Source organism: Megalobrama amblycephala, linkage group LG6 (assembly GCF_018812025.1).
Source record: "Megalobrama amblycephala isolate DHTTF-2021 linkage group LG6, ASM1881202v1, whole genome shotgun sequence".
Taxonomy (NCBI): domain Eukaryota; kingdom Metazoa; phylum Chordata; class Actinopteri; order Cypriniformes; family Xenocyprididae; genus Megalobrama; species Megalobrama amblycephala.
The window spans coordinates 19,412,492-19,440,332 of NC_063049.1; the positions used below are offsets into that span (position 1 = coordinate 19,412,492).

Below are 27,841 nucleotides of genomic sequence, written 5' to 3' on the forward strand. Positions count from 1 at the left end.
TGGATTAAAAAAATAATAATGATTTGCACAGATAAATCATTTATAATAAATACTGCAATATTCCATAAAAAAATAAGAATTGTCAATTTTGATTTCATAGTGACTTTACCACCGATTAACTAGCTAGTTATGACTGTTTCACAAAACAGTGGACATGTTGGTTCAACAATATAAAACCATTGTTATTGAGGTCACACAGGTGATAAGTATGGTAATTAATAAATTACTGTAAATAACAATAATGGCTTATGAGGACTAATTCGCTATTTGTTCTCTGTTGTTTTGCTTTATTTACAAATGTTAAATTTAATTGCAAGCGTCCTCTTATACATCATACTCTGGTGTTCACCTGGGTACAAGAGCACACACTCTTCAAAAACTAAAAGTTATAAAAAGAAATTAGATAAAGTATAGAATGAAAGATATCCCTGTTGAAAAAACCTGAATGGTTAGGTATGTTTTGAAGCATGGCAGCTGGTTTGAGCTGGTTTAAGCTGGTCCTGAGCTGGAGTTGCTTAGGACCAGCACTTTACCAGCTAAGGACCAACTATGGACCAGCTTAAACCAGCTCAAACCAGCTGCCATGCTTCAAAACTTACCAGCATATGCTGTTTTTTTCAACAGGGATAGATTGTACTGCATGTTATCTTACTATTTTAGTCCATGTCATACTAACAAGAAACTATATGCTTAACCACTTGTCGAGAGTGGGTTTCGGGGAACACCAAATTGTTGAACTATGTTGCTAATGATGAAACTTGTGAACATAGTTGGCTAAAGATGCTTTTTGGAAATGCATCCCAGATTGTCATGTACAAGGGTACCTTTAAATTCTACTAATTTAACATTGAGATTCAGTCAGCAGTTGTACCTTTCGGGTATATATCTTGGGTTAATGGTTAAATCACCATCTTGTCAATCAAAGCACCACATTTTACTAGGACCAGAGAAGGACTGTTAAATTTTACACTCTCAAGCACTCTGATCCTCACAAATTTCTTATGAGGCAGTTAGCTCAAATCCTTCAAACACCAGTGCTGAATTTAAACTCTTTTAAACTCAGAGTCTTTCCACCAACTCACATCCTGCATGTTAAGAAACTGAAGTTCTCATGTAGCTTCCCTGGATAATTGAAGAACAGCCAACAGTGGAATCTGTCAGATGCCTGCCACAAATGAGAGGCTTTGGGGTTTACTTCATCTTTGTGCAGAAATTCAGTGCAGGAAGAGAAAGACAGTAAAGGCACATCAAACTGTGTGAAAGTGGAAAGAAACAAAGCAATTTAGAGGGGAAATAGTAGCTGAGGACAGTTAATGGCCAAACATTAAGACCAATTAAGTTGGGTGTTAGTGGTAAGGGAAGATTTATGCAAATGCTTTGCTTCAGGATGAAAGCTTGTGTGTTAGTGGTTCACTTTGAAATGGTTTCAAAGGTAAGCAAATATTGTGTTTGTCACAACAAAATTATCCTCTCCACCTCCAGACAGCCATATGACTGTAATTTCAGCAAATTCATTACATTCAGGTTAGCTTTTGCAGATGGAGATGATATGTCCAAAATATGTTTTAATATAAATCTATAGATTTAAGGTTTTTTTTTTTTGCCTCTCAAAGTACATTTTGTAATATACTTTTGGAATTTGAAGGTTTAAGCAATATATATACAGTGCACAGAATAAATGAGTACACCCCCTCTGAACAAATACAAAAGATGTATTTTCTTTATGATCACTAATACAATTCATGGAAAGATGGCAAAACTAAAATGTATTAAACATATCGATAATAAAAAGTATATGTATAACTACTAAAAATATATGTCATTAATAGCCATAAAATAAGTAAATTGTGTTTAAATTAAGGTTTGCAGAAATGAGTACACCCTACATTTAATTCAAAAAATGTATAATATTCTAGTACTTAGTATGCCCTCCTTAATTTTGAATATACTGCTCTGACCCTTCTTGGCATGGAGTGTACAAGTTCATGACAAATTGTCACATCTGTCCAGTTTATCTCCTGGATGATGACCTCCTTAAATGCCCTGATCTTTAATGGAGAGTGTTGTTCAACTCGTCTCTACAGGATTCCCCACAGGCGCACAAGAGTGTTAAGATTGAGTGCAAAACATATCCACAGGAGGTTTTTCACCTTGGGAGAATGCATATCTTCATTATCATGTTGAAAAAATGCCCAACAATGCAGGGAATGAGGAAAGGGTAACATCTTCTGTTTCAAGTTTGTGTATTATTACACAGTGGTGTGGAAATTCATGACAGCATTGATAAAGCACATCTCCCTCACACCTTCAGCACTCATACATCCCTATATAAGAGCTTTACTACCACTGAACTTTACTGTGAGAACCAGGCATTTCTCACTGTACTCCTCCTCTAGCAACACCATAACATTTTGGATGCTGTTAGATCCAAAATGATTGATTTGGTCTTATGAGACCGGAGTATTGATTCCCAGAATCTATATTTTGTAAATATGGGCTTTGGAAATGGCTAACTGACTTTATTGTGCTTTGGCTACAGTAGGCAGTTCCAGTGAGAACAACAACCATGCATGTCATTTCTGCAGGCTGCATCTTACTCTGTGAGATAAACAGTCACTCTTTTCATAGCTTTTGCTGGCTCTGAGACACTCGGTTGGTATTTCTCCTGCTCTTTGTCTAGCGAAAAAATCCCTCATCACTAAATGAAAGCTTAAAATGAAGGCCTGATTATTTCAGGGGCCTTGTCACAAGTCCATTGTTTTTTAATTTCTGTGTTACTTTTGCTATATTTTCACACTTAAAACAATGATTTGGTAATCCTCTTGTACCACTGCCCTCTTTTGTGCTAAGAAATAAGTCTCCTGACTGTTCTCTCCCAAGTGCTTCCACTGTTGTCAGCATTAAGTCTGAGAATGATTCAGTGGACTATATAACACTTTTAATTGTCAAGAAATTACTTTTTTTTTAATGTTTTGGTTCAACATACTTACCTGTTGATCAAACATTGCCTTAAACTTACACCAGAAAATTTTTATTTAGTTTTATTTAGTAACTTTTAGGAGGGTGTACTAATTTTTGCTACACAACATTTTATCACTTTGATAAGAAAATCTTATTTTCCTGAATAATTATGACATGCTTCTTTGGTAATTGATTAAGCAGTCTTCTAAGTAATTGAGTAATTGCTGACTTTCAGAAGTTTCAGAGGGGGTGTACTCATTTATGCTATGCACTGTATATCCATTTTTCAGTTTTCAGAGGGAAAAAAAGTATTACCTTAAAGTTGCTGTAGGTGATTTCTGAGAAACGCTGTTGAAGTGGATTGGACCAACCACCACCCCCACCTGTAGCCAATTAGCAGCAATCTGGGGCCCTAAGCAAAACTTTCTGCGGGGGCCCTGTCAAAATCACAACAACAAACAACATACAGTGAATTGAATTTCAATAAACATTAATACTAATGACAGCAGTATTTCGTACTCTTGTGTGAATGTTCATTTTTTGTTCTTCCTTGTCATTCGTTTGTCATCTTTGCTTTATTTTTCACAAAGCATTATTGTGCTTCACTTTAGCTATATCAACAGTGTTTCTCAGAAATTGCTTACTGTACCTTTAAGCAGCATTGATATTTAGCATATTTGAAAGATATTTTGGCCATAAAAGTAAAAATTATAATAGAATATTTGTTGTATGGGATCTAATACACTTCTTTTGACAAAAAGTATTTAGATTTACAATTAAATAATAATAATAATCTGAATGCCCCTAACTCATCAAACAGTGGCAGTTGTTCAGCTGGGGAATTTAGTAACCCACTAGGCAGGATGGCTGTTTCTGGGAACAGACAAAAGTTGGACTGTTTACCTTTGCTGACTTTGGGCGAGATGTTACAAGAGAAAATGGTCCATCAATCAGAGGCGCTCTGGGCACTGGGCTCTAAAGCAGAGAAATGAGGCAGAGGAGACCGTGCCAGCAGCCATTTCCACTGCTGCATGATGGGAAAGCTTCCATTGCCCTCCCAAAAATCATTTGTGAACACAAAGTGGACCGTCCCCTGAAAGTTAAAGTTTCAGACCAGAACTGTGGAATGAGAGGTCTTTGCTATCGTTTCTTTCTATACAGTCCCCCTGGTTTTCTTTCGGACCGGATTAGAGCAGCAATGGAAACTTAAACATGTCAATAAACAGGACTGAATCGATTGTTGCCGGTCTCCACTGCCCCTTCTCACATTAATAGTTCATGTCAGTCAAAAAGGCAGTTTGCACACCATCATGCTGAAAACCTGGCTTTGATGCTGACTAAAATGACTACTTTAAATGTCAACATTCTGACCTTTTTGAATGTTCTTTTATTGGCTTATATTAAAATAGTGTTCTTTTACTCTTTACTTTATCATGCTGCATCATTGTATTTGACACACTTATATGTGTTTTATATGTACTAAACATTACGACTATGGTGATGTTTGTGTGTTTTCTGTTTGCAGTCTGATTATGTAAAATGATGTTTATATCCATGTTCTTTTATCGCGTTTGACCAGCGTCTGCTTGTGAAAACACTGGCTGTCTCCGGCCTTAATTACAGCTGTATGGTGTGCGGCCTCCACAGCTGCAGCTGGCAATTACTGCACGCCCGTATTGCTCGGAGAGCCCTGCTTTGATTCAGCACGGAGCCAGCTGAGATCAGACTCCACATGCAGGCTGCTAAATGAACAGCCATGTGTTACATACAAGTGTGGCCCCTAACGGTCCCTTCTCATCAGAACAAGCCTCGCTGTTGGAGAAATTTGGTTGATTTATAACAGTCATTTTTAATGTCAGTCACTCTGATTAAAAGATTGTCTTAAACCAGCAAGAATTTCTTTGTATACTGGTTTATTTTGGGTAGGTTCTAGTCTAGTTGGTGGATCAACATAATTATGCTGTTCTGAAGTAAAACTTATGAGTTTCGCTGAATGTCTATGTTGCTCTTTTCCATACATTGAAAGATAATAGTCAACTTTATACTTGATCTGTCTCTCACACAAAGCTATTGTATGACTTTAAATTTAGGGCACGAGTTGTACACATTACATTTGTTGTGAATAGTGTTTTATTAATATTTTTGAATTGGCTTTTATTTTTATATTTTCAGTTTTTATTTTAATTTTGGCAGCGGCTATTTGCACAAAGTGTAGATAGGGAAAGATGCTATTTACACTAAGTGCAAATAGCAGTATTTTCTTTGCACTAAATGTATATAGTTGTTGGATGCTAATTATACGTAGTGCAATTTTTGGCAGATACTATTGAAACCACAGTGTATTGAAATATATTATAACAACATATTCAGTGTACATTATTATATTTATTAAAGGTGCCATCGAACCTGTAATATAAGTCTAAGGTGTCCCGTGAATGTGTCTGTGAAGTTTCAGCTCAAAATACCCCATAGATTTTTTTTTTATTAATTTTTTTAACTGCCTATTTTGGGGCATCATTAAATATGAGCCGATTTATGCTGTGCGGCCCCTTTAAATATCGTGCTCTCCGCCCACGGAGCTCGCGCTTGCCTTAAACAGTGCCTAAACAAAGTTTACACAGCTAATATAACCCTCAAATGGATCTTTACAAAGTGTTCGTCATGCATGCGGCATGTATGCGTCGGATTATTTGAGTATTGTATACTGTTATATTGTTTACATTTGATTCTGAATGAATTTGAGGCTGTGATCTGTGGCTAACGGCTAATGCTACACTGTTGGAGAGATTTATAAAGAATGAAGTTGTGTTTATGAATTATACAGACTGCAAGTGTTTAAAAATGAAAATAGCGACGGCTCTTGTCTCCGTGAATACAGTAAGAAACGATGGTAACTTTAACCACATTTAACAGTACATTAGCAACATGCTAACGAAACATTTAGAAAGACAGTTTACAAATATCACTAAAAATATCATGATATCATGGATCATGTCAGTTATTATTGCTCCATCTGCCTACCTAGTCTGTTGATTCAGCTGTGCACATCCAGACATTAATACTGCCTGCCCTTGTCTAATGCCTTTCATAATGTTGGGAACATGGGCTGGCATATGCAAATATTGGGGGCGTACACCCCGACTGTTACGTAACAGTCGGTGTTATGTTGAGATCCGCCTGTTCTTCTGAGGTCTTTTAAACAAATGAGATTTACATTTGTTTATCTCATTTGTTACTTAACTCTTGTTATTTAACTATGCCAAGATAAATTCAATTTTTCATTCGAGGGCACCTTTAAAATCATAAATGGGTGCTGCTTTATTGGGACCATACTTGTCCTTCACATTACCTCCCCTATGCCTACTCCTAACCCTTTATTCCCACTAATAAAAATCTGTTTTTCTTCATTTATATTGAAAATAAATGCTACTCCAAGCTGATATGCGATCGGGAAAGGGAAAAGAAAGAGTTGAAAGATATAGCCACCCACCTAACGCTCCACTCCACTGATTCTGTCCTCTCTTTATGATGATTTATTAACAAAGTTCGGGAGGAGCACGTTCAAATGATCTACCCAATCAGCATAAGAGGAGGCTTATAAATATGTAGCCGACTCACTTATGTTTCTCGACAGTTTTTTCTGCATCCCTCCACCAGCCCATCTCCTCACACTCACCTGGTTACTATCCTAACCAAAGATTCGGGGGGAGTACTCTGGGTTTGGGCCAAATACCAAGCTTGGAGCCCTTTCCTCGGACAGCACGGCATCTGATTATTTGTAAGTGTGAACTCGCGAACTTTTGTAATTGTGTCTGGCTCAATAAGAAAATGGTGGGCAGAGTTAGTGTAAATAGCCTCTCTCAACAAAGCAGGCTATTTGCACATTTTAGTTTGTTTTAGTAACTTTATGTGCTTTTGTCACTTTTATTAGTTTTTGTTTTTTAAATATTTCTATTGAGGTTTAATTTATTTTTATTTCACTTTCAGTCATTTTACTACTTAAACTTAAATGATCCACTTTAATTATATAGACAAGAGTGGCTCAGACATTCTGCTAAACGTCTTGTAAGCCATACAGGTTTGGAATGATATAAGGTTGAATAAATGAGGACATGCTGGGACCAGAACATCCAAAACATGTGCTTGAGACCAGAGCTATACTGGACATTTCAGCAATGCCAAGAGTCTTTCTAACATTTCTTTCTTTCTTTGTCTGTGCTTTCAGTTAATCCAACAAATCAGGCTTTGTTTTTATTTGTGGTAGTGGTTCGATTTGGCATGTTAGCTAAAGATTGGAACTGAAAACCTTCTGAAGTAAAGGTCAGAAAGAATTGGGCTCCCAGGACTGATGTGAAGAGAAATGATTTAATGAAAATGTTTTTTATTGTGTCTGTTTTTTTTCCTTCTGTATTTTGAGGTTCAGGACACCCACTTATAGTTATTCTTCATCCACATGTGCTTTTTGTTGATCCATTCCCTCCTGACATTTATTTGACAGTGGTTTTGTCTTTTATTCTTGAGTATTTCATTATGGATTCCTGTGCGTCAGGCTGCATATTACCTGAATAATAGTCTTTTTGTCACTTTTGCTTGAAGAGAGACGGGGACTATAAATAAATTGCATGCTTATTTATTTATTTTTAGTGGTTGTGGTTTATGGAAGGATATTAAGTACAATTTCAAAAGTTATTGCTTTTGATTTAGTCTACTCTTATCAATATTATTACCCATGTGGAGCAATTATTTTGATGTGATGATTTCATTGTGGAGGCAGATATGTTTCTGAGGATGTGGACTATTCATTTTCCTCTTGTTTGAAGAAAAAACACTTTGCATTATAATGTAGTACGGATTGTAGAACTGTCTCACTCTCTCGTCAAAATGAATATGACAGGAATGAAACAGAGAAAACATTGTTTACTATGCCACTGAATACAAATGCCCACTGACAGAATGATACATTGTAAAACTTTTAATTACTGTCTGTTTCGGCTTTTCATGTGAGCTGGAAATGCTTCGCAACTTTTGATGTTTAAAGTGGCCTTTTCCCCAATTAATCATAAGCATCTCAAAAGGCATCACTTTGAGGGATCAAAAGGTTCATTAAATCTTATAGAAAGAAATTATGGCTTCTAAAGGTTGTAGCTTGTTTGTTGTTATAGCTTCCCCGTTGCCAGAGTATGACAGTTTTAATTAATCGTTGGTGTTTTTTCATAGGTCTACACAAGATACGGGAAATGCTATACTTTCAACGGCAACAAATCAACCTCCAGGAAGACAAAGCAAGGAGGGATGGGAAACGGGCTGGAGATTATGTTGGATATCCAGCAGGATGAATATCTGCCTATCTGGAAAGAGACAAGTAAGTTATAATGCCACACAGAGATGATTTCTGGTCCGAAAGTTGCAAAGTCATCCCATATTTTCTGGTTCTCAGAACAAGCTGTTAAGATAAACATGTTTAAATTTAAGGTTTATTCGTGATGTTATTTTCCCATTTGTATTGATAGGGGGATAGGTGAGGCTTATCTTTGTGTTCCCTTTCATATTGCCTGTTCTGCTTTCTTACCTCAGTTTTTTTTTTCTTTTTTCTTTCAGACGAAACCTCTTTAGAGGCAGGAATCCGTGTTCAGATCCACAGTCAGGATGAGCCGCCCTACATCCATCAGCTGGGCTTTGGAGTCTCTCCGGGATTCCAGACCTTTGTATCTTGTCAAGAACAAAGGGTATAACCCTTCCCTTGAATCATTCTCAAACTTTTCAGGCCGAAGTACCACCTATAATGAAATCAGACCTTCCAAGTACACTACCATCTAGTCACATCAGCATTCCCTCAATTGCTGTTTTTTTTTTTTGTTTTGTTTTTTTCTGAACACAAAAGTAAAATATTTTGGATGAATTGTTAGGCAGCTCTTGCTATACAATATTTCAGAAAAAAACATGTTGTTCCTTGTTATACTGAAGTGAAGAAATAAAAGCAGGCAATTAGTGGAGGAGGATTTCTTTGCAAGTGTGAAACACACAGAGAGTTGAGAAAGTGACTGGCAGTTGAAGGGCCACCATGCTTGCAAAGTTGAACCACAAATCATGCATATATTACCAGGTCCAGATTTTCTTATTTGTGACATAAGCATGGATGACTAGTACCTAGTGTTGGGTCCGAGTCCACCTTATCGAGTCAGAATCAAATTCAAGTCCTTAACCAAATGAGTTTGAGTGTGAGAAGTTTATTAATGTCTTGTCATCTTAGTAATGATAGTTCCTATAGTGCTGGTTTAGACCTCTGAAGTAGGAGCTAATTTAGTTCCCCCAAAAGGAGTTTCTAGAACTAAAATCGTTCCTAGTTCCTGCTGTGCGAACACGCCAGAATCCGGGTACTTCAGCCAATAGTTCTAGGAACTATGAAAAGGTGTGAAAGCCCCTTAAAGGTGCTACAGAGGATCTTTTCGTCGACTGAAAAACCAAAGACTGTTAGTGAGTTTTTGAAATGAGCGCATGCGTAAGAACAACCCCCCTCCTTCACAGCTCGTTTCGAGGGAACGCCTCCCAAAACTTGTGCACGAGTATTGCAACACGAGTGTTTACCACCGGCATTCGCTGTGTCATGTTAGTGGATTCATTATGTCGGACTCACTGCAGGTAACTCATAATCTGCAGTTGTTACTCCTGACAAAAACATTGCATGCGGCGCCTGTGGAAAGTTACTGGAGCGCGCACGTCTTTCACAAGGAACGTCATGGCAGTGATTGACAAGCCAGGGGGCCAATTGTTTATGCGATGATCGCGTAAACGATTGGCTGATGTTTCTAAGGCCCTACCTCGTGCACAGATGATGTATATTAATATTATTCCTTTCAATGCACCTAATAAATAGTCTTTTATCAGTTAGTAAAGACAGTTTCAAGTAATATTGCAAAAATGTATAAAACTAAACATCCTCTGTAGCACCTTTAACTCTCCCTAATGACATCAGGTATTTTAAGCAGGAGCATGGAGCATATTGAACTGCCAATAATAATAAACTATAGTCCTGACAGATGAGTAATTTTACTTGAAATTGAAGTAGTGACCGTTTTTTTCCCCCCATATTGTAATGTACATCCGTGTGAGAAAGATTATCGAAAAAGAAAAAATATATATATAGTGTGGGGACTTGTTTCTATCCATCGGTTGTTGACTGAATGAAGGCAGATCTGAATGCAAGCTTGCAGTCGATTGTAAGAAAGGGGTGGGACTTAAAGATTGGAGAAGTCCGGTATACGTCAGAAGAGAGAGAAGTCTGCTTCACTGGAAGATAAAGTTATGACATCTTGATTAAAAGTGATGAGGATGCATGAATCTTTCACAATGACATCAATGACATGCATTTTGAAAATAGATAGGGTGAAGTGCATTCTTTTGAGCTACAACCTTTTGTATTCCAGTATATTTTGGAATGTGGGGCAATGTATTCTGTCTTAAAGCTCAGATCTGTCTAAAAGCACTCTGTCAGACTGGTACATGATCAATATTATGAGTTCTGAATATTTCTGTTTCAAAGGCAGGCCACTCATTAAGCTTGCCTTCTGAACATCGAGCCACATAAATAAACCCTTACCCTTTTCTCAATCACTTCAGCTTTTTACGCTCTCTAAAATTGTGGCGCAGCTTGAGAACGCTGCTTATTTGCATACTTAATTTGCATGTACTCATTCTCTCTCTGTTTCTGTCTCTTTGTCTGCCTCCCTCTCTCTTTATCTTCCTTGTTCTCCCTCTCTGTGTGTAGTTGACCTATCTGCCCCAGCCATGGGGGAACTGCCGCTCCACCAGTGAGCAGATGATCCCGGGTTACGATACCTACAGTATCAGCGCCTGCCGCCTGCGCTGCGAGACTCTTGAGGTTCTGCGTGAGTGCAACTGCAGGATGGTGCACATGCCGGGTAACGCTACACCGCTGCATTCATTTCCCACTCAACCTAATCAGCGTGCTAATGTATTCTGCTAATTGCTAAAATACTAAATGAATAAACTCTTCTCATCTAATTTGCTCCAGGCAGTGGAGCCGAAAGCTTAATGCAAGTCTCTAAATTAACTTACTGTCTAGTCACACAATACGAGGAGCTCGGGTAGTTCGTTCGGGCGACTGGAGGGAAAATCTAGTCGATCGCAATCTGACAGCGACGATGAAACCAGACCTGCTGATTTGTTACGTTCCACTCGAAGCATTTGACAAACTGCAAAAAAGCAAACACATTTATCTTCTCTTTTGAAAACCGACGACGTATGGATGGAAGGACTTTCTCTGTCCCCAGAAACCTCTTTTCTAATTAACTCCACCACACCTGAGTTGTTATCGGTGTGGCTTTTCAGAGAGCGTGCGACTGTTGGAGGCCGGGCTCTAATGGAAGCTCTGCTTCTCTGCTTTTCTCCTTTAATGTTTCCAAATCAATCTCCCATAATGCAAATTGAAAAGAGAGACCAAAAGCATTAACTCTAAGGCCATTTTCTCTTAGGTGCCATACATATTTCCTCAGACCGCTTGTGCTTTTGATGGATTCGGGGGGCGAGTTGGACCTCCTGCGGTATTGTGTGTCGATGACGATTGGGTTTTAAAGACTTTATAAATGTGCCTTTGGGGAGGATCAGTTCATTTTGGGTGCAATTAGGCCTAGACTGATGGTCATGAGGGAGGCGTGGTGAAAGCAAACTCATCTCCCTCAGTCACACGCTGCCTTCCATCATTTTAGGATGAATAACAAAGCGGAGCCGCGCTGTCTGTTTCTCTGCCGCTCGCACTTTTTCTTCCTTTGCTGGCGGTGTAATAACAGCAATCATTTTGCTCGTGATTGATCAGAGTCATTATGTATTTTGTTTCTCAGGAGATGCCGATATCTGTACTCCCAGCAATATCAAATGTGTGGACAAAGCACTTGGTAAGCAAGCATTTTTCATTTTTGCTAACGCCCTGGAGTGTAATATCTCTGGAGGTTGTGGGCACAAATAATTAAATCCCAGATAAACAGACGATCCCGTGTGTGGTCTGGGGTGGGAGAGACAGGATTATTCAGTCAGTCCAAGAAGGAGAATGTTCTCCAGTGCTTTGACATTCTTTACAGGGCAGCATTAACCTGGAGATCCCTGTAGTGCATTACCCTCTCGTACCCTCACGGTGTTATCGCTGGCTGTAGGTGTCTTGTTCCACTGATTTTATGACACTCTAAATGGAGCGGCTCATGAAAAGTTGATGATGAGAGATGTATCAGTACAATTATGATAGTCCTTATCTAATAAGCCAGAAATTTAATTATCTCCACAGTCAAAAGGAAACCCGACCCCATTTAATGGGTAGTTGAACTAAATGCAGATATATCTTGAAAGAATGGACTGTACTTGCGTTCACTGGATTGACCTATTCAAATATTCTGACTGAAATCTCCACTTTGAAAGGTTACTTTTATAATTGTGTCACACACTAACAACACAACACAGCCTATTAATGCATAAAAAACATCTATACTTGCTTAAAATAGTCACTTTCTTATGTAAAGCATTATAATTTTATAGTATTTAGTGCATCTTTTAATTTCTTTTTGAAAGAAATTAATACTTTTATTCAGCAAGGATGCATTAAATTCATCAAAAGTGACAGTAAAGACATTTATAATATTACGGACGTTTCTATTTCAAATAAATGCTGTTCTTTTGCACTTTCTATTCATCAAAGAATATTGAAAAATGTGATACAAAATGTATCACGGTTTTCAAAACATTAAGCAGCACAACATTGATATTAATAATAAATGTTTCTTGAGCAGCAATATATATATATATATATATATATATATATATATATATATATATATATATATTTATTTTAAATATACATTTATTTAAAATACATATATTTCATACTAAGTAATCCATTATTTATTGGCATATCACTTAAGACTTACTGATTTAAAATTATAATTAAACTTTATCTGGGGTATTTCGTTATTGAACAATGCACATTTCTTAATATTATGCCTAAAAAGTGTTTTTATATCACTATTACTAAGGATTGTATGATCTTTGTATAATATCAGGCTTTAAATGCAAGATATTTAAAGTGTACCTAAAGTATACTTGCAATAGTTCCACTTTAGCACAGTCAAATGTGTGTGGCTCGAGTTTTTTCAAAAGGGTAGCTTGACTCTAGTTGAACTTCTTTAAATTATGAGAGGCTTGAGAAATTGCAAAGTTGCTTCCTTAACACCTGCATATAATAATATAAATCAAATAGATGATGTTGTGGTGTGTCTACTAAATTTTGTTGTAAATGGAAGGCACTAATGCTAAATACGTGGTGCATTCAGTGTACACAAAATTTATAAGTATGACATTCGTGATACTTCCTCCCAGGGAGGTCGAGTGTGTGTGCTTCTCTTCTGGATGCCCTTCAGAAACCAAATTAAATCTGAACAACATGCTGAGTGTGTTTCAAGCATCTTATGGATGATTATTTAGCACTGGTGTTATCTCTCCACATTAGTTTGATGAATGAAGAATGGGTGTGCAGGTGTGGGCTAGAGCACCTGCTCTCTCTCTCTCTCTCTCTCACACACACACACACACACACACACACACACACACCTACACCTGTCTCCTGCTCTAAACTGACATGTGTGTCCTCTTTGCAGCATTGCTACAGAAAAGTTCAGGTGACACATGCTCCTGTGAAACACCCTGTAACCTGACCCGTTATGGTAAAGAGCTGTCCATGGTTAAAATCCCCAGCAAGGGCTCGGCTCGCTACCTATCTAGAAAATATGACAAGTCAGAAGACTACATCAGGTGTGGCAACCTTTCCACCTTAAACAGATAAAGGCCTAATACTGTACTGATTCTGAATATATAATAAATATATATATGATTTACACATAACTCTTTTATTGTCTTTTTGTTTTAGAGACAACTTCCTTGTTTTGGACATTTTCTTTGAAGCTCTAAATTATGAAACAATAGAACAGAAAAAAGCATATGACGTTGCAGGATTATTAGGTGGGTCTCTTATGCTTCATTTCATCACATCATTTTATAAACTTTGTTTAGTCATTTTCAGTGCATCTGAAGTGCATTTCTGAGCTCTATGCAATATGAAATTAAAATGTACTTAATTTATTTTCTTAATGCACATTTCTGGTCTTATTGTGAACAATTCATTGTTCATATTGTTCCAAAGAAGAAAAATGTTTGTCTTTGGATAATTTGTATAATTAACCAAACTATAATAACTTGTGCATTGTCATAAATTACTTTTCTTTTTCGCTTAAATCAGTGGTTCCCAAACTTTTTAGCTTGGAGTACCCCCTGAAGGGATTACCATCCTTCCGCGTACCCCCTCTCTTCCACTTCGACTGCAGTCACACCTTTACCATTAAGGGACAATATTTGCCCCCTAAATTGATTTTAGCTTTATGAATAACTTTATAAAATAAATCATGTTTTAAATAAAAAATGTCCAATAGAGAAATATGCAACGATGGTAAAACTAAGTAAAACTTTTAAATATTAAACTAAAACCGCCAGCAGGTGGCAGCAAGTCACTGTTTTTATGAGTGAGTCATCGAGTCATTCATTCAGTAACGAAGCAAGTGGCTGCGAATGAATCATTGAATCATTGACTCTCACGATTCGTTCAAAGCTGCAGAATTGTTCGCGAAAAACAGACTTGTGTTGTAGTTTTGCTCTGGTTTTCGTTAGAACTATTATTTAATTGCAAAATAGAGTAAATACTGACAGTACTGTGTTTAAAATTTACGTTTTATTTTTTGACCTGTTGTATAATAATGTCACGTTTGCAGTCATGTGGATATTTGGGTACAATTGCATTCTTGCTCGTTATCATCATTAAATACAGCTCACACAAGGTATGTTTTTGTAACGGAGAAAGTTTGAGTCTTAAATCGAAATTAATCCATTATCTGTGTCTATTGTTCTTCATGCGAGTAAGTGCTAAATCTCTACTTTTACAAAGGTACATTCTCGAGAACGACAGTAATTTAGCGCGATTTAAGGCAGCAGATTCGGCACGCAATCTCATTTGCATGCTGCTTGTTTTACAGTCTGTGGTGGATACAGTAATTTTTGACTGCAAATGATGAGGTAATTTGATTAAATGTATTGGATTTACTACATTTTGGAAGTTAGAACATGCTCGATTTTAATATTATTTTAAGGTAGAATTAAATGAACTACTCAGCATTTTGTTCGCGTACCCCCTTTTGTCGTACCCCAGTTTGGGAACCACTGGCTTAAATCATTCAAGATCACTCAACATATTTGTTTCAGTCCAGTGAGCAAACACATTTTTAATAGTTTCACTTAACAATAACAACACAGTTTCAGTCAGAAATATAGCATATAAAAAAGTTAAATGGTCTGAAAATGGCAATTCATATTGAAAAAAGCATATTTGTCTTTTTTGCTTTCAGGGGACATTGGCGGGCAGATGGGACTTTTTATAGGAGCCAGCGTTCTTACCATCTTGGAGATTCTGGATTATGTATATGAGGTAAACATACATTGTTTTGGCCCTCTGCCTATTTCACAAGCATTCAGTTTTAACTAATAGTTCTTCTCTTGCATTGCTTTTTTTCCATTGTGAGCAGTATTTCCCATAAGAGCAGATAAGACTGGACCTCTGAGCTGAGCAGCAGAAATGCTGATGTGGCAAAACTGTTTATAGCCCTCATTTGTCCTACTTTCCCTGCTACCCTCTTCACCCTCACTTCCCCTCGCTTTCCTAGGTGATCAAACACAGGTTGGAGCGTTTGCTCAGGCCACAGAGAGATGACAAAAAGCAAACCCAGCAGCAGCAACAGGCCAGCACAGTCGCCACAGTAAACCTGGAGGAAATGAAAACTAAGGTAAGCCACATGCTAATCTCTGGAGCTCTAGTGTTAGGATGCAGCACAGATCAACTCTCTGAATAGGAACAAAGCCCGGAGGGAAATACGACATCAGCAGCAGGATATTGAGCCATGATTGGGATGCCAGGCTGTCTGCTTAGACCAGGATTGAATCAAATCTCCCTTGTTCTTATTGCAATCCGATCTTCTGTTCATGGAAGAAGAACACAGATGTTGGCAGAGCACATTAAATTCATGAGAAATGGAGTATGCTCAAAACTAATTCGATTCAGGACGGCCAGAGGGTCGTGACCTAAGACTGTTCAATCATTATAAAACTGACAGTTCCAGCTCTAAAATCGGAATAACTTTGAAGCCGGTGTGAAAGAGCTGAAATGTAGATTATGCTTACCTGTGTTCTTCAGTTTTATATTAATGTGCCAAGTGTCAGGTTTGCCAACTTTGGTTGCCTGCTGGAGTGAGATTTTGATGACATGTGCTCAATCAATGACATGCCCCTTTTTGAGGTTTTAACCTTTTTTATAGTCTTTTTTTTTCCTTTCGCATGTTTTAGTAATCATCATAAATTAGGTATCATTTCTTAAAAAGTCAAAATTCAAACTGTTTTGAAGTCGAACATTGTGTTACCATGGAAATGGTACTTTAAAGAGGTCATATCATGAAAATCTGACTTTTCCCATGTTTAAGTGCTATAATCGTGTCTCTGGTGCATCTACCAGCACAGAAAATATGAAAAAGGACAACCCAGTAACTTTGTTTTGGTAAGCCTTTCTCTATAAGCATGTGAGAAATCGAGCCGTTCTGATTTCGCTCCCCTTGTGACGTAGGAAGAGGATCTTATTATAATATTACCACCCCCTGAATCTGTATGTTTCCACCCATGTCGCCACCAATGTTTTAACAAGTGACGAGTAACACTGGTCCTGGAGTGCAGCAGATGCAGTTTAGCTACAACCCTGATCAAACACACTTGAATGTCTTCAGGATTACTAAAGCTACGTGAAGGAATGTGAGTTGTGTCGGAGCAAAACTCTGCTGGACAGCAGCACTCAAGAACGACCGTCCCTGAGCTTGTGATATGTCTCAGCTATGTAAACATTATCACTGATCTTTTAACGGCTATAATAGCAAACATATGAGTCTCCATAAACTCCAGGCATCTGAGCCACTAAGGACACAGTGGTGTCATTTTATTTATGAAGGGAATGTGGCTAGATAAATTCATATGGCGGTATGTGTAAGTCATTAACACTAGAAAGTTTCACACGATCGTCAGTAAAACACAGGATTTGCACAGAAATTGATTCTCAAAGATGGATCGATACCAACTGTTCGTGATGTTGGCAAATCATCTTTCTGAATGTTTAGTTAGCACGTCGCTAATGTACTGTAAATGTGGCTAATGTTACCATTGTTTCTTACTGTATTCACGGAGACCAGAGCCATGTCGTTATTTTCATTTTTAACCCAAAAAACATGTGTAGTCTGTATAATTAATAAACGCATCTTCATTCTTATTGAGTCTCTCCAACAGTGTGTAGCTTTAGCTCCGTTAGCCGTGCATCACACTATCAAAATCATTCAGAATCGAATTTTAGCAAACATCCACAAAATATATGCCATAACTATGTTATATGCTGCATCAAGAACAGTTTGTAATAATCCATATATAATGAGCACGAGCTCATTTCCATTTAAAGCAACACACCCACAAAAACGGCTTGATTTTGCACACACCCAAATCGGGGCAAATTTGACAAGCTATAATAAATGATCTGTGGGGTATTTTGAGCTGAAACTTCACAGACACATTCTGGGGACACTAGAGACTTATATTACATCTTGTGAAAAGGTGCATAATAGGTCACCTTTAAATCCTTTTAGCGGGCTCCTCCCCCTAGTGGGCGGTGACATGTTTCATATTACAAAATATATTTTAAATATTTTATAATTAAAAATCTTTTCTAATCTTGACAAAACACATATGGTCAAAAAGAGATTCAAGGTTCCATATGATAGACATGTGACAGACATATATTAAATGATTAGTTCACTTTCCAAAGCAAATTAGCTTAAGCTTTACTCACCCTCAAGCCATCCTAGGTGTATATGACTTTCTTTTTTCTGATGAACACAATCACACATTTTTAAATGCATTGTTTCACTTCAGAAGGCCTTTATTAACCCTGTAAGCATTCATGAATTACAAACATTTAAGTTTGGATAGTGCATTTTCACGTCTATGCTTAACAATTCATTCCTAATTTTATCATAATATTGAAATTCACCCAAATACTTAAGCTTGACAATCTTCTCAAGCCTGCGGCCATTCCTTTCACTTGTTCACCTTTTCCTACCACACTTTTTCCTTCCAGTCAACTTTCCATGAATATGCTTTGGCACAGCACTCTGCAAACAGCCAGCTCTTTCAGCAGTGACCCTCTGTGGCTTACCCTCATTCTTCATCTTGATGATCATCTTCTGGACAACTGTCAAGTTAGCAGACTTCCCCATGACTGCTGTTGGGATTACTGACTTAAACCCAGTATTTATACCCTGAGAATGGTAATTTAATAGAACTTGAAATTAAATATTCTAATAATTTGAGATACTGATTTTTTGATTTTGATGAACAGCAAGCTGTAATCATCAAAATGAAAACAAAAAAGTCTGGAAATATTTTACTTTGTCTAATAAATCTAGAATATATTTAAGTTTTACTTTTTTACTTTTGAATAAAAAAAAAAAAAATCATGATATTCTAATTTATAATTTAATAAACATTTATTTTAGTATATGCTCCAGATTGTGTGTCAGTAAGGTACAGCATATAGCCTAAATGTTGTTATAGCATTTAAAACAGTGTTGTATGCAATATAAACTAAATAAAACATGTCACAGTTTTAAAGAGAAAAAAATCACTAAATATAAAGATAAATAGAAGCTCAATCCAACAGGTCATTAAAGTTATTTTTATGAAATATATTTCTTGCATAAATTTTGACGCATTAAAACATTCCTATTCATTGCGCTCATTTCTCTAATGAGCTCCATCTGTTACACACGCGTCTTTGAAGTTTAAAGGCTACTCTCTTGCTGTTATGACAAACTATTTAGCAATATGTAAATATGCGCATAGGAATAATGCAAATTATAGACTTTTGCAATGATGGGTTTTCTGTACTGTCAGTGATGTTAATGACTGAATTCCTCCTCCCACAGCACACATATTCAACTAATAGACAATGAAATTATCAGCCGCCAGAGTGGCCAGACTGTAAACTTCATCTGCATTTGGAGCCTGGCAGGTGTTAATTTCATGCCCTTATTGTTTGGGGACACAAACACGCGACTCATCTGCTAGGATTTCTTCTATCTCTGTAGTGATCACCTGGCGAAGCACGGGAAGAAATTTTATTGGTGGCATTAGACCAGTTCAGATTCTTTGTTATACCTAACAAGTCCAGTGCTGGTCGGAAAATCTTATGAGCAGATTTAGCAATTTATTTAGCTTGTCTTTTTATTTGGCGTGAGATTTAGTTGGGCTGCATGAGAGTGTGAGACAGAGCCTGAAAATGTGAGAGGTGGCAACCCTGCAAGTTAACTTCCTTTATTAAAGATGCTGTTAATTTTTTTTTTGGAATGCCACATAAAATGTTCTTGCTATCTGTCAGATACAACTGAAAAAGAGCTCTGAGAAATCACACCTTTCTGTGACCACCCTAGACTCTGTCAACAGCAAAAAAACAAAACAAAACAAAAAAAAGTCAGGAGAGCTACCCATGATTTTGCAGCCAATCAGAAATAGTCTCTTTTGCACATTTGGGATGGCTGACACAGGTATTTATAAACTTTTTGATGCCAAGGACCACCAAATATGATTATCACCTTGACACCCTTCCTAAAATATAGAGATACCTTTTTTATGTATTATATATTTTATTTTAATGTGTACAGTTGCATTTATACTGTGTGAAAAATAGCAAGATTTTTTATGAAGACAACATGATGTTTACAACTGTGTTGTACAATATATTATCACTGTATAAAAAAAAGAAAAATGTGTGAAAATGTTATCATAATATGGTTAAAATAGTTGTGATTAATTTTATGAAATCTCATAAATGTTTATATATATATATATATATATATATATATATATATTAATTATATATTGTTAGTATATATATTACCATATATATTACCACTTCCGCATTCACCGCTGCATCTCCTTCACCATCTGCGGTCGCCAGTCCCATGGCCAAACCGGCGCCCTTCACTGGCTCGGCAGAGGCCTGCAAAGGATTCCTCCTGCAGTGTTGACTGGTCCTGGAGATGCAACCGCACTTGTATCCCGATGACAGTACTAAGGTGGCCTTTATCACCTCTCAACTCGACGGAAAGGCTCTTCGCTGGGCTGAACCACTTTGGACACAGAAAAACCCTGTTGTAAAGTCGTTGTCAAGCATCATTTCCCATGTCAAGGAAGTTTTTGGGAAACCAGCCTGGGATTCATCTATCGGTGAGAGATTATGCAGATTGAAAAAAGGTCTAATGTCTGTGTCTGATTATGCCCTCCAGTTTCGAACCCTAGCTGCAGCAAGTGGTTGGAATGAACAAGCCCTTATTACCACCTATCGTCAAGGCCTTGATCCACGTGTGCGGTTGCATCTCGCTGCATACAAGGACTCCATTGGGTTCGAGAAATTCATCCAGTTATCCATCAGATTCGCCAGTCGTATGAAGCTGTGTCTCAAAGAGCACCAGGGCCAGCCGTTGTTTCCATCTACCCTCCGCCAGTCAGAATCCGTCAGCCATCCAAAACCAGCCAGCAAACCCATGCAAATAGAAAACTTTCATGTTTCGTTTTTCGTCTGCTGAGTGACAGAGGAGGCTGACCCAGAATCTCTGTCTATATTGCGGCCGTGCTGGGCATTACATCTCTGAATGCCCCACTCGTCCAGTGCGACCTATGGTGAGTGTTATCATGCCTACGTTGAATAAGATGAAACCACTCACTATTGTTGTAAACCTTACTGCTGCCGACTTCTGTCTTCCAGTCAATGCCCTCCTCGATTCTGGGTCAGCTGGAAACTTCATCTCCAGAGCCCTCTGTTTTAATGACTGTTTTCCTGTTTCAAGTCTTCCAAGTTCTCGAGTCCCCTTCTCAAGTCCCTGAAGAAATCCAAGTCTATGCTACTTATATGGAAAGTCCACTCGAGAAACGTTCAACGGACATCCCTGCCTGTTACTCCCACTTTAGAGATGTCTTCTGTCCAAAAGAAGCCTCCAAGCTACCTCCTCATCGGCCATGGGACTGCGCAATTGACCTCATCCACGGTGAGCCAGTGCCCAGAGGGAAAATATACTCCCTATCCATCCCGGAGGAGAAGGCCATGGAGGAGTACAACACGAGGGAGCCAAACACCCATTCATGGTTCTGACAGATCATAAAAACCTGGAGTACTTACAGGACGCTAAAAGATTGAATCCCCGCCAAGCAAGATGGGCTCTGTTCTTCACAAGATTCAACTTTACCATCTCTTACCGCCCTGGATCAAAGAATGTAAAAGCTGAAGCTCTGTCCTGCATTCATAGTCCTGAGAAAAGCACCGATGACCCAGAGCCCATAATTCCCGAGAAACTCTTTGTCAGTCCCATTAACTGGTCTGCAGAAACGCTCCCCGAGCCGAGTGTCTCCACCAACACCCCGCCGGGTTGCCTCCAAGGGCTGCAGTATATTCCACGGACACGGCACACTCCCTTCATCCATTCTTCACACACTTAACTGGGCACTGGCCACCCAGGGGTCAATGAAACCCTCTCGCTGTTGAAGCAGCGCTTCTGGTGGCCCGACACCTAGGAGTAGACTTCACAACGGATCTTCCAGTCTCCAACGGTTGCACCTGTGTATTGGTGGTAGTGGATCAGTTCTCCAAGTCTTGTCGACTAATTCCCCTGCCTGGACTGCCAACGGCAATGGAGACCACAGAGCTCATGTTCAACTATGTGTTCAGATACTATGGACTGCCCGAAGATATTGTGTCTGACCGTGGATCACAATTCACCTTCAGTATGGAGATCCTTCTTCAAGCTCCTAGGTGTGACCATAAGTCTCTCTTCTGGCTACCATCCCCAGACGAACGGGCAGACGGAGAGGAAAATTCAGGAGATCGGCCGTTTCCTACGTACCTTCTGTCACGGCCACCAGGACTCCTGGAACCAGTTTCTGGGTTGGGCCGAGTATGTCCAGAACTCTCTCCGTCAGTCCACCACTGGTCTTACTCCCTTCCAGTGCATACTCGGCTACCAACCCCCACTGTTCCCCTGGGGTGGGGAACCATCAGACATCCCGGCAGTGGATTACTGGTTCCGGGAGAGCGAGAGGGTCTGGGACTCAGCTCATCTGCAACTCCAGCGAGCCCTACGCAGGCGCAGAATGACAGCTGACCTTCGATGTTCCCAAGCACCCAACTACCAGCCAGGACAGAAGGTTTGGCTGTCGACCCAGGACATCAGGATGCGCCTGCCCTGTAGGAAGCTGAGTCCTAGGTTCATTGGCCCCTTCACCATCACCTGGCAGATCAACCCTGTCACCTATCACCTGCAACTCCCTCCTGAGTATAAGATTCACCCAGTTTTCCATGTCTCACTGTTGAAGCCTCACCATCCCTCTGTTCTTCCCTCCACAGAGCCTGGCGAAGCCGAAGAACCCCCCCTTCTGCTAATCGTGGAACGATGGAGCGGCTTATATGGTGCAAGACATCTTGGACTTCTGACGCCGTGGTGGTCACCTACCTGTTATGCTTACCTCAGGGACTCTGCTAACGTCTACTTACCTGTCTCCAGCGTTCTCCGTGATTCCTAGTGTCTCCTCGTCTCCTGTGAGTGTCATTGTGTCTCGTCTGCTCCATGTCTGGCTGCATCCACGATCCCTGGGAAAGATAAAGACAAGTATCAGATCCAGTATCATCTTCAGTCACGAACTTAACCGGCTTTCACTCACCTGCAGTCTGCTCGTCATCTCTGGTTGTTCAATAAACTCAATCTTAACTATACCTGTGTCTCCGTCCCTTTCTGTATGTAACATGGGGTCAGTAAGATATTTTTAATATAAATTAATGCTTTTATTTGTTAAGAATACATTAAAGAGATCAAAAGTGACAGTAAAAACATTTATAATGCCACAAAAGATTTCAAATAAATGCTGTTCTTTTAAACTTTAGAATACTGAAAAAAAAATTGTACTACAGTTTCCACAAAAATATGCAGCAGCACAACTTCAGTTTTCCACATAATAATAAAAAGAAATGTTTCTTGAGCAGCAAATCAGCATTAGAATGATTTCTGAAGGATCATGTGACATGGAAAACTGGAGTAATGATATTGAAAATTCAGCTTTACTGAATGTGCTGATTTGGTGTGTATATCTTTAAATGCAAATAAGCTTGTGTTCCCCGACCCAATGCATGTGATTCCTATACACTGAGGTGTAAACAATACAGGAGAAGCTCACACAGCAGATATAACTGTGCAAATCCCAGTCCAGTCTCATTAGAAAATGTACCTGTGGGAACATTTTTGCAAAACGAAAATATGTAGTGCCATGTACGTTTCGTGACAGTTTCAATGTGAAATGTCCACTGAGTGGCGCTAAAAGCGTGTTTTTTTCTGAAACAGATGAACGTGAATATGGTACGTTTTTATTACATTGGTTTTATACGTATCACCGCAGTTCTGATTTGAAATGTCTGGTGAGTGCTAATGCTCCATTACATTTAAAAATAACTTTACACCTACTTTACAAAAGCAAACGTGACATAAAAAGCATTTTAGCTTGCTTTTGATCTCTCATCTTTGAGCACTTTTACCATGACTCATCTTTCACGGGATTCGTACCCAAACCTTCCGCATTCTAAATACAACTCTGTATCAACTGAGCTACCGAGCAAACTTTTTATGTCAGAAAAACAAAACATGAAATGTATTTGTTTACAAATAGTGCACTTTGGTAAAAGCATTTTGAGATCATAACATAATATTGTGCATGAAGATGTGAAAACAAGTCTTTATTAATCCATAATCTGACCCTGTAATCATAATTGTGTATGAAAACGATTTAAAGTGCTTGCTGTTTTACTGCCTCTAGTGTTCATTTCTGCTGGAAACTGCAGTGATATATACGTATCGGTACGTATTTTGCGACTTGCAAAAATGTTCCCACAAGTACGTCTTTCCATGAGACCAGGTTGGCAAATCCTGTGTTTTACTGACCCTCGTGTGCAAAGCAGTCTGGTGTAAAATGACTTGCACTTCTCTAAAATGAGTGCTGCTGTCCTGCAGAGTTTTGCTCCGACACAACTCATCTTCCTTCAGGTAGCTTTAGTAATCCTGAAGAGATTCAAGTGTGTTTGATCAGGGTTGTTACTGGTGCGCCGTTGTCGCTTGCAAAAAAACGAAATGGTGGTGCCGTGGGTGGAAACACACAGATTAAGGATAGAGTATTATAATAAGATCCCCTTCCTACGTCACAAAGGGACCGAAATCTGAGTGGCTCGTTTTTTTCACATGGTTGCAGAGAAAGGCTTACCAAAACAAAGTTACTGGGTTGTCCTTTTTCACAGGATTTTTTCTGGGTTGGTAGATCCGCCGGAGACCCAATTATAGCACTTCATAGAATCATAGAAAAAGTCTGATTTTATGTCCTCTTTAAAATATACACAAAATTACTATTTTTACTGTATTTTTTTTATCAAATAAATGCAGCCTTGGTGAACATTAAAGACCTCTTTCAAAAACATTAAAACATTTTTTACTGTTCAAGTAGAACGTAGTGTATATAGTTTTTTTCTGAAAGTTTCCATGGGCCTTCTTTACTCCCTGAGGATTTCCAGACCCCTGTTTAAAAATCCCTGTGCTGGCATGTCTTTGGTGACAAGATTTTGGAAAGGAAGTTGAATAGATGGGGGCTGCCTATTTCAGTATAATCAGAAGCATCTGAAATTACTTACAGAAATGTTAATTCATAGCAGTCTATAAGTGTCACTACATGTCAGATGCTGTCTTTAATCACTGTACTTTTGCCACCGTTTTATAGATGAAATAAACCACTTAAGACCATGTATAACAGTGAATTTATTATTGTCAAAGGGGTTTAACTATGATAAACCACTGTAACTCTCAGCCTCGAGTGGCTTTTTCTTTATCACACCACAGATTAAACAATGATTCACAGGGTTAGTCATTCAAGGAGTTTTATTCACAATGGAATAGTGTGTAAGATGTAGGAGTTAAAGTATCTTCGCAGAATCCCATCTGACATTCTCTGTTCCTGACAGGATTCTGACGAGAAGAGCCGGAGCCACTCGGAGGGAGCTTATGCTAACACCATCCTCCCAAATCACCATCATCACCACCGTACCCACCACCGAGTGTTCGAAGACTTTGCCTGCTAGGAAGCCGCCTGGCAAGTCTAGTGCTGTTGACGTCTGCTGAAAGAGTGCCCTCAGTGCTGAAGGTGGGCTCAACGAAAGACCCTCAGATCTCAGCGCTAATCTCTCTCGCTGTCACCAGTTAAAGCTACAGCCAAAGTCGAACTCTAAACCCTCGCTTCTAACCGAACACGGACACGGATCGGACATTACGGTCCAGCAGGAGACTCTGAAATCCTGTTCTTTCCCCCCTCATCTCGCAGGAAACGACATCAGTGGAAACTCTACGATTTCTACACCGAATACCTTGGTATTGGGCCTCTACTATATCAAGGCATAGACTGCATGACATCTAGAGCCACTTTATACTTCAGATCATGTTTGAAGCATTACATTCTTACTTTATATTTTGTCAGCTGTTAGTTTTATTCGGTGAGTTCTTATCTTGTGAAATATTATAATTCAGATTAATCTACAAATGTAAATTATGTATTTAAATCATGGCTATCAACCCTTAGGATCAGAGTTTAAGAGAAATATCTTAACTCTGGTATTTCACTGAAATCATGGGGACGGTGTAGAATAGTTTGTGTTTCAGAAAAGTAATTTGTATCCATCTCTATTGGATATGTCTGGTAAATGTTTCCTTTATCTCAAATGGTTTAACTTAAAGTATATTGAATAATCCACAAATTTTGTAATGTTATTTATAGAGATGTAACGTGTGAGTGGTGATGGGTGTCATTAGCAGTAACAACATAATCTTCTTGTGAGGTTACTTCCCATTGGAGAGCCAAATGATGCGTACAGTAAGCCCACCAGCCCTCCAAAGCCGTTGCGGTAACCATATGGAAAAGGTTTGTTTCATCCATCCATCAGCTAATGGATCCACTCTCCCAGACCTCCCAAAAGTGTTTAATAAAACAGACCTTATGTTCCTACTTTCACTTTTGAATGAGACAGAGTGCAGCGGTTCCACAGAGAATGATAAACCGGGTTTGCTCAGCATATTCGTGAACTATGAGTAATCTGATGCACCGCAGCGTATGGCTAGATGTTTAAAAGTCCGTTGATGAGTTTTTCTCAGGGTTCTTAGCTGTGAAATGTCTTGCAGTCTCTTTGACAAAAGGCCAGATGTGCAAAGCATTTCAATCAGAAACCACCGGCTTTTCTGGGTGGAAAATTCAGCAGGCACTGACAGTTCATAGACTAAAAACGTTTCCATTTTCACTACAGTCCTAATATCATAAATGCCGATATTGAATTGGTGTTTACAGATATGGCTAATATTACTGTAAGTCAACTGTGTAGCACCCCATTTTTTCCTTTTTTTATTATTATTATTTTTTTGGACATGTATTACTTCATGATCAGACATTTCAGGTGCAGTTGTTCTCTGATTAATGCCTGATTATTATTGGGATAATTTCTAATTTATTATGATGCGTGTAAGACTTGTGTAAGATATGGTTTAAAGGTTGTGCTATTAAAATGAGCAGAAATTATATAATAAATACATACAAAATTATATCAGTAATTTTTTTTAACTTTTTTATTTTTTATTTCCCCACATTCAGAAATAGGGCGCAGCAGAATTGTCTTATACAGTTGCAAGAAAAAGTATGTGATCCCCTTGCAGAATCTGTGAAAATGTGAATAATTTTAACAAAATAAGAGAGATCATACAAAATACATCTTATTTTTTGTTTAGTTCTGTCCTGAGTAAGACATTTTACATAAAAGATGTTTACATATAGTTCACAAGACAAAACAATAGCTGAATTTATTAAAATAACCCCATTCATAAGTATGTGAACCATTGATTCTCAATACTGTGTGTGGTTACCTGGATGATCTACGACTATGAGTTCATGAGTCCCTTGTTTGTCCTGAGCAGTTAAACTGAGCTCTGTTCTTCAGAAAAATTCTTCAGTTTTCAAGCATTTTTGCATATTTGAACCCTTTCCAGCAGTGACTGTATGATTTTGAGATCCTTCTTTTCATACTGAGGACAACTGAGGGACTCAAACACAACTATTAAAAAAAGGTTCAAACGTTCATTGATGTTCCAGAAGGAAACACGAAGCATTAAGAGCCGGGGGGTGAAAACTTTTGAACAGGATATGATGTCCCAATTTTTCTTATTTTGTTTAAATATCATTGTTTTTCATTTAGTACTGCCCTTCTGAAGCAACAGAAGATACTTGCATGTTTCCTGGAAGAAAAATTAAGTACAATTTACCTTGATATTTAAATTCAAAAGTTTTCACCCCCATCTCTTAATGGATCATGTTTCCTTCTGGAGCATCAGTGAATGTTTGAACCTTTTTTAATAGTTGTGTTTGAGTCCCTCAGTTGTCCTCAGTGTGAAAATATGCAAAAGATGGTGGGAAACTGAAGAATCTGCAGGACCTGGAGGATTTTTCTGAAGAACAGAGCTCAGTTTAACAAACAAGAGACTCATGAACAACCATCACGAAACAAAAAAAACAGTCATAGATTATCCAGGTAACCACCCACAGTATTAAGAATCAAGGGTTCACATACTTTTGATCGTGG

At 38.5% G+C, this 27,841-nt stretch overlaps 1 protein-coding gene across 2 annotated transcripts in view; it reads left to right on the forward strand.

Annotated features, from left to right (window-relative positions):
• Positions 1-26,035, forward strand: part of asic4a (acid-sensing (proton-gated) ion channel family member 4a) — a 110,498-nt gene extending 84,463 nt beyond the window's left edge. Inside the window, exons 2-10 of one of the 2 annotated variants that reach the window (XM_048193239.1) lie at positions 8,179-8,323; positions 8,560-8,687; positions 10,727-10,880; positions 11,820-11,873; positions 13,620-13,773; positions 13,889-13,980; positions 15,414-15,493; positions 15,729-15,848; positions 22,544-25,062. In XM_048193239.1, coding sequence (XP_048049196.1) covers positions 8,179-8,323; positions 8,560-8,687; positions 10,727-10,880; positions 11,820-11,873; positions 13,620-13,773; positions 13,889-13,980; positions 15,414-15,493; positions 15,729-15,848; positions 22,544-22,579 — 963 coding nt within the window. In that variant the 3' untranslated portion in view covers positions 22,580-25,062. Of the gene's footprint in view, positions 1-8,178; positions 8,324-8,559; positions 8,688-10,726; positions 10,881-11,819; positions 11,874-13,619; positions 13,774-13,888; positions 13,981-15,413; positions 15,494-15,728; positions 15,849-22,543; positions 25,063-25,189 lie in introns of those variants that run through there. The other variant, XM_048193238.1, reaches the window with a different exon arrangement.
• Positions 26,036-27,841: the final 1,806 nt, after the last annotated feature.